Source organism: Oncorhynchus keta, unplaced genomic scaffold (genome assembly GCF_023373465.1).
Source record: "Oncorhynchus keta strain PuntledgeMale-10-30-2019 unplaced genomic scaffold, Oket_V2 Un_contig_5540_pilon_pilon, whole genome shotgun sequence".
Classification (NCBI taxonomy): Eukaryota; Metazoa; Chordata; class Actinopteri; order Salmoniformes; family Salmonidae; genus Oncorhynchus; species Oncorhynchus keta.
Window position 1 is genome coordinate 48480 of NW_026288354.1, and position 9021 is coordinate 57500.

At 41.7% G+C, this 9021-nt stretch overlaps 1 protein-coding gene across 1 annotated transcript in view; it reads right to left on the minus strand.

Annotated features, from left to right (window-relative positions):
• The window catches only part of LOC127925405 (annexin A2-A-like), a 35095-nt gene that overhangs the window by 23569 nt on the left and 2505 nt on the right, over positions 1 to 9021 (minus strand). The window contains 3 exon segments of the mRNA XM_052510284.1: positions 5885 to 5979; positions 7221 to 7314; positions 7433 to 7493. Of these exon segments, the coding sequence (XP_052366244.1) occupies positions 5885 to 5979; positions 7221 to 7314; positions 7433 to 7483 (240 nt within the window). The 5' untranslated portion in view covers positions 7484 to 7493.

Here is a 9021-nt window from a genome sequence, read left to right on the forward strand (position 1 = left end):
AAATACACAGAGATGATAGACCGTCCCACTCTAAAATACACAGAGATGATAGACCGTCCCACTCTAAAATACACAGAGATGATAGACCGTCCCATTATATAATACACAGAGATGATAGACCGTCCCACTCTAAAATACACAGAGATGATAGACCGTCCCATTCTAAAATACACACAGAGTCCCACTCTAAAATGATGATAGACCGTCCCACTCTAAAATACACAGAGATGATAGACCGTCCCACTCTAAAATACACAGAGATGATAGACCAGAGATGATAGACCGTCCCACTCTAAAATACACAGAGATGATAGACCGTCCCATCTAAAATACACAGAGATGATAGACCGTCCCACTCTAAAATACACAGAGATGATAGACCGTCCCACTCTAAAATACACAGAGATGATAGACCGTCCCACTCTAAAATACACAGAGATGATAGACCGTCCCACTCTAAAATACACAGAGATGATAGACCGTCCCACTCTAAAATACACAGAGATGATAGACCGTCCCATTATATAATACACAGAGATGATAGACCGTCCCACTCTAAAATACACAGAGATGCTAGACCGTCCCACTCTAAAATACACAGAGATGATAGACCGTCCCACTCTAAAATACCCAGAGATGATAGACCGTCCCACTCTAAAATACACAGAGATGATAGACCGTCCCACTCTAAAATACACAGAGATGATAGACCGTCCCACTCTAAAATACACAGAGATGCTAGACCGTCCCACTCTAAAATACACAGAGATGATAGACCGTCCCACTCTAAAATACCCAGAGATGATAGACCGTCCCACTCTAAAATACACAGAGATGATAGACCGTCCCACTCTAAAATACACAGAGATGATAGACCGTCCCACTCTAAAATACACAGAGATGATAGACCGTCCCATTATATAATACACAGAGATGATAGACCGTCCCACTCTAAAATACACAGAGATGCTAGACCGTCCCACTCTAAAATACACAGAGATGATAGACCGTCCCACTCTAAAATACCCAGAGATGATAGACCGTCCCACTCTAAAATACACAGAGATGATAGACCGTCCCACTCTAAAATACACAGAGATGATAGACCGTCCCACTCTAAAATACACAGAGATGATAGACCGTCCCACTCTAAAATACACAGAGATGATAGACCGTCCCACTCTAAAATACACAGAGATGATAGACCGTCCCACTCTAAAATACACAGAGATGATAGACCGTCCCACTCTAAAATACACAGAGATGATAGACCGTCCCATTATATAATACACAGAGATGATAGACCGTCCCACTCTAAAATACACAGAGATGCTAGACCGTCCCACTCTAAAATACACAGAGATGATAGACCGTCCCACTCTAAAATACACAGAGATGATAGACCGTCCCACTCTAAAATACACAGAGATGATAGACCGTCCCACTCTAAAATACACAGAGATGATAGACCGTCCCACTCTAAAATACACAGAGATGATAGACCGTCCCACTCTAAAATACACAGAGATGATAGACCGTCCCACTCTAAAATACACAGAGATGATAGACCGTCCCACTCTAAAATACACAGAGATGATAGACCGTCCCACTCTAAAATACACAGAGATGATAGACCGTCCCATTCTTAAAATACACAGAGATGATAGACCGTCCCACTCTAAAATACACAGAGATGATAGACCGTCCCACTCTAAAATACACAGAGATGATAGACCGTCCCACTCTAAAATACACAGAGATGATAGACCGTCCCACTCTAAAAATCTAAAATACACAGAGATGATAGACCGTCCCACTCTAAAATACACAGAGATGATAGACCGTCCCACTCTAAAATACACAGAGATGATAGACCGTCCCACTCTAAAATACACAGAGATGATAGACCGTCCCACTCTAAAATACACAGAGATGATAGACCGTCCCACTCTAAAATACACAGAGATGATAGACCGTCCCACTCTAAAATACACAGAGATGATAGACCAGAGATGTCCCATTCTAAAATACACAGAGATGATAGACCGTCCCACTCTAAAATACACAGAGATGATAGACCGTCCCACTCTAAAATACACAGAGATGATAGACCGTCCCATTCTAAAATACACAGAGATGATAGACCGTCCCACCATCTAAAATACAGAGATGATAGACCGTCCCACTCTAAAATACACAGAGATGATAGACCGTCCCACTCTAAAATACACAGAGATGATAGACCGTCCCACTCTAAAATACACAGAGATGATAGACCGTCCCACTCTAAAATACACAGAGATGATAGACCGTCCCACTCTAAAATACACAGAGATGATAGACCTCTAAAATACCAGAGATGACTCTAAAATACACAGAGATGATAGACCGTGGTTCTAAAATACACAGAGAAAATCCCACTCTAAAATACACAGAGATGATAGACCGTCCCACTCTAAAATACATACACAGAGATGATAGACCGTCCCACTCTAAAATACACAGAGATGATAGACCGTCCCAGAGATGCTAGACCTCCCACTCTAAAATACACAGAGATGATAGACCGTCCCACTCTAAAATACACAGAGATGATAGACCGTCCCATTATATAATACACAGAGATGATAGACCGTCCCACTCTAAAATACACAGAGATGCTAGACCGTCCCACTCTAAAATACACAGAGATGATAGACCGTCCCACAGAGATGATAGACCGTGGTCTAAAATACACAGAGATGACTCTAAAATACACAGAGATGACCGTCCCACTCTAAAATACACAGAGATGATAGACCGTCCCACTCTAAAATACACAGAGATGATAGACCGGAGAGACCCACTCTAAAAATACACAGAGATGATAGAAATACACAGAGATGATAGACCGTCCCACTCTAAAATACACAGAGATGATAGACCGTCCCACTCTAAAATACACAGAGATGATAGACCGTCCCCCACTCTAAAAATACACAGAGATGATAGACCGTCCCACTCTAAAATACACAGAGATGTCCCACTCTAAAATACAGAGATGATAGACCGTCCCACTCTAAAATACACAGAGATGATAGACCGTCCCACTCTAAAATACACAGAGATGATAGACCGTCCTCTAAAATACACAGAGATGATAGACCGTCCCACTCTAAAATACACAGAGATGATAGACTCTACACAAAATACACAGAGATGATAGACCGTCCCATTATATAATACACAGAGATGATAGACCGTCCCACTCTAAAATACACAGAGATGCTAGACCGTCCCACTCTAAAATACACAGAGATGATAGACCGTCCCACTCTAAAATACCCAGAGATGATAGACCGTCCCACTCTACTCTAAAATACACAGAGATGATAGACCGTCCCACTCTAAAATACACAGAGATGATAGACCGTCCCTCTCTAAAATACACAGAGATGATAGACCGTCCCACTCTAAAATACACAGAGATGATAGACCGTCCCACTCTAAAATACACAGAGATGATAGACCGTCCCACTCTAAAATACACAGAGATGATAGACCGTCCCACTCTAAAATACACAGAGAAAATACACAGAGATGATAGACCGTCCCACTCTAAAATACACAGAGATGATAGACCGTCGTCTCTAAAATACACAGAGATGATAGAATAAAATAACACAGAGATGATAGACCGTCCCACTCTAAAATACACAGAGATGCTAGACCGTCCCACTCTAAAATACACAGAGATGATAGACCGTCCCACTCTAAAATACACAGAGATGATAGACCGTCCCACTCTAAAATACACAGAGATGATAGACCGTCCCACTCTAAAATACACAGAGATGATAGACCGTCCCACTCTAAAATACACAGAGATGATAGACCGTCCCACTCTAAAATACACAGAGATGATAGACCGTCCCACTCTAAAATACACAGAGATGATAGACCGTCCCACTCTAAAATACACAGAGATGATAGACCGTCCCACTCTAAAATACACAGAGATGATAGACCGTCCCACTCTAAAATACACAGAGATGATAGACCGTCCCATTATATAATACACAGAGATGATAGACCGTCCCACTCTAAAATACACAGAGATGATAGACCGTCCCACTCTAAAATACACAGAGATGATAGACCGTCCCACTCTAAAATACACAGAGATGATGTCCCACTCTAAAATACACAGAGATGATAGAGACCGTCCCACTCTAAAATACACAGAGATGATAGACCGTCCCACTCTAAAATACACAGAGATGATAGACCGTCCCACTCTAAAATACCCAGAGATGATAGACCGTCCCACTCTAAAATACACAGAGATGATAGACCGTCCCACTCTAAAATACACAGAGATGATAGACCGTCCCACTCTAAAATACACAGAGATGATAGACCGTCCCACTCTAAAATACACAGAGATGATAGACCGTCCCACTCTAAAATACACAGAGATGATAGACCGTCCCACTCTAAAATACACAGAGATGATAGACCGTCCCACTCTAAAATACCCAGAGATGATAGACCGTCCCACTCTAAAATACACAGAGATGATAGACCGTCCCACTCTAAAATACACAGAGATGATAGACCGTCCCACTCTAAAATACACAGAGATGATAGACCGTCCCACTCTAAAATACACAGAGATGATAGACCGTCCCACTCTAAAATACACAGAGATGATAGACCGTCCCACTCTAAAATACACAGAGATGATAGACCGTCCCACTCTAAAATACACAGAGATGATAGACCGTCCCACTCTAAAATACACAGAGATGATAGACCGTCCCATTCTAAAATACACAGAGATGATAGATGTCCCACTCTAAAATACACAGAGATGATAGACCGTCCCACTCTAAAATACACAGAGATGATAGACCGTCCCACTTCTAAAATACACAGAGATGATAGACCGTCCCACTCTAAAATACACAGAGATGATAGTCCCACTCTAAAATACCGTCCCACTCTAAAATACACAGAGATGATAGACCGTCCCACTCTAAAATACACAGAGATGATAGACCGTCCCACTCTAAAATACACAGAGATGATAGACCGTCCCATTCTAAAATACACAGAGATGATAGACCGTCCCACTCTAAAATACACAGAGATGATAGACCGTCCCACTCTAAAATACACAGAGATGATAGACCGTCCCACTCTAAAATACACAGAGATGATAGACCGTCCCATTCTAAAATACACAGAGATGATAGACCGTCCCATTATAAAATACACAGAGATGATAGACCGTCCCACTCTAAAATACACAGAGATGATGTCCCACTCTAAAATACACAGAGATGATAGACCGTCCCATTCTAAAATACACAGAGATGATAGACCGTCCCACTCTAAAATACACAGAGATGATAGACCGTCCCACTCTAAAATACACAGAGATGATAGACCGTCCCACTCTAAAATACACAGAGATGATAGACCGTCCCACTCTAAAATACACAGAGATGATAGACCGTCCCACTCTAAAATCTAAAATACACAGAGATGATAGAACTCTAAAATACACAGAGATGATAGACCGTCCCACTCTAAAATACACAGAGATGATAGACCGTCCCATTCTAAAATACACAGAGATGATAGACCGTCCCACTCTAAAATACACAGAGATGATAGACCGTCCCACTCTAAAATACACAGAGATGATAGACCGTCCCACTCTAAAATACACAGAGATGATAGACCGTCCCATTCTAAAATACACAGAGATGATAGACCGTCCCACTCTAAAATATGTCTAAATGAGGTTGGATTATCTTGATGTTCACATTAGCGGCAGTTGCTTTATGAAAAAGCATCTTGCTGAACAAAAAAACAATCTCTATTTCCCCTTCTTCACCTTCTTGGATCTCTTCTCATACTCGAAGGCGATCTCTCTCCTCTGGGAGTAGCTCCGTCTGGTCAGGATGTCAATGATGGTCAGCTCATCCACACCTAGGGAACATGGGAAATATTACACAGCTGTGATTAACATACATTTATGTTAATTAATTAACAGCTGGGGAACATGGGAAATATTACAGAGGTGTGATTAACATACATTTATGTTAATTAGTTGACAGCTGGGGAACATGGGAAATATTCCATTTGACATACAACAGCCACACTAGCTTTAAGTATATAGAGTAGGTATATTATAGTAGGAAGTAAATGTCTGATATATCTCATGAAAACGTTTTTGATGAGATTGAAACTGGAAAAAAAAGATGAAATGCCAAAACAGCAAGAGTCACATTTCCTTCATGTATCACTGATCTACAAGGCCTCGATTCGGTACAGTAAACACTGTTGGTGGAAAAACCCAGCTAGTCAGGGCTTTCATTGGGTACAGGGGGGGCTGCAGTGAGTCAGCAGTGGTTGGTTTGTGGCAGACCGACAGGGCTGGAAAGCCAAGGCGTTGTCAGACAGAAAAACCCTGTCTTCTCTGTGGGGTTTAGAGAAGTTATGTTGGGAACACAGGCAGGACTCAACCAGCGCCGTGCTCACGGAGATGTTTCCATGGAGATGTTTCCATAGAGATGTTTTCATAGAGATGTTTTCATAGAGATGTTTTCATAGAGATGTTTCCATAGAGATGTTTCCATAGAGATGTTTCCATGGAGATGTTTCCATGGAGATGTTTCCATGGAGATGTTTCCATTAATATAAATTCAAACCAGTGTCAAGAATCAGGATTACGTTTTTTTCTCTAAATCGCCAGAATTTAACAACGATTGATGAAAATGGTGTGAAAAGACAAATGCTTTCACAGGCATAGACAACAAGGATGGCAAATAGATACTATGGAAATGCAACGTGGCTGAGATGAAATATGGTCAACTGATCCAATGATGTCTGTTTACGGGCACAGAAGAAAGGTACGATGTGGTTGGCAAGGTGTAGTAACGTAAAGCGGCCAGCAGATGGCGCTAAATCGCGTAATGCATACAGCAACATAATGAGAGGCAGCGCATTACTGTTACCAGCTCATACTGAGTTCTGTTTATATAGTAACCACTCTGGATAACAAACTGAATTACTATGATATTATGACACTTAATATTAGTGCAAATACATTGTGACAGATATATTAATGCACCCATCAGGTTCACAACGTATTTCTAATCTAAGAATCATTATAAAGCGATAGACTGTAATTGATGGGACTACGATAATCGTTGCTGTGATTCTCTCACCCTTGGTTTTGACAGCCGTTTCTATCCTGGCGGCATCTTTAGCTGGATCAAAATCCCTTGCTGCCACCACCGTGGGGAATTTAGGCTCGCTCTCCTGAAGGGGACACAGTTACCAAGTTACCCGTTTACAGTCACCTGACAGAGGACAGATTTCATTACAGGTTGACCCCATGACCTTAACGTTGACAGTAGTTTAGCTATAGTGAACTCACCCCGCCAAAATTCAGCGTGAGCTGGCCCAGGAACTCGGAAACCAACGCCATTGTGAAATCCCTGTTAAAAAAAAAAAGATAAGTTATATTAGGTTAAAAGTATACGATGGGCTGTAAAATGAGCTTTAGGATGTGTCACACCGTCACCGTGGTAACCCAGCTGGAGGCTCCAACGGTCTCATTTATGATGTTAGATACGGAATGAGGTCACTTCCTTAGAGACTAGTACCAGACAGACACATACATAATAAACTGAAAAGTTACAGTAGTTGTCGAGACAACGAATGACAAAAGTGTAAAACATTTAAACACACAACATGTGATACCGCCCAGAATCAGGGGTTAGATGAAAGTCCATTTAAACACACAACATGAGATACCGCCCAGAATCAGGGGTTAGATGAAAGTCCATTTAAACACACAACATGAGATACCGCCCAGAATCAGGGGTTAGATGAAAGTCCATTTAAACACACAACATGAGATACCGCCCAGAATCAGGGGTTAGATGAAAGTCCATTTAAACACACAACATGAGATACCGCCCAGAATCAGGGGTTAGATGAAAGTCCATTTAAACACACAACATGAGATACCGCCCAGAATCAGGGGTTAGATGAAAGTCCATTTAAACACACAACATGCGATACCGCCCAGAATCAGGGGTTAGATGAAAGTCCATTTAAACACACAACATGAGATACCGCCCAGAATCAGGGGTTAGATGAAAGTCCATTTAAACACACAACATGAGATACCGCCCAGAATCAGGGGTTAGATGAAAGTCCATTTAAACACACAACATGAGATACCGCCCAGAATCAGGGGTTAGATGAAAGTCCATTTAAACACACAACATGAGATACCGCCCAGAATCAGGGGTTAGATGAAAGTCCATTTAAACACACAACATGTGATACCGCCCAGAATCAGGGGTTAGATGAAAGTCCATTTAAACACACAACATGCGATACCGCCCAGAATCAGGGTTAGATGAAAGTCCATTTAAACACACAACATGCGATACCGCCCAGAATCAGGGGTTAGATGAAAGTCCATTTAAACACACAACATGAGATACCGCCCAGAATCAGGGGTTAGATGAAAGTCCATTTAAACACACAACATGAGATACCGCCCAGAATCAGGGTTAGATGAAAGTCCATTTAAACACACAACATGAGATACCGCCCAGAATCAGGGGTTAGATGAAAGTCCATTTAAACACACAACATGCGATACCGCCCAGAATCAGGGGTTAGATGAAAGTCCATTTAAACACACAACATGAGATACCGCCCAGAATCAGGGGTTAGATGAAAGTCCATTTAAACACACAACATGAGATACCGCCCAGAATCAGGGGTTAGATGAAAGTCCATTTAAACACACAACATGAGATACCGCCCAGAATCAGGGGTTAGATGAAAGTCCATTTAAACACACAACATGCGATACCGCCCAGAATCAGGGGTTAGATGAAAGTCCATTTAAACACACAACATGAGATACCGCCCAGAATCAGGGGTTAGATGAAAGTCCATTTAAACACACAACATGAGATACCGCCCAGAATCAGGGGTTAAATG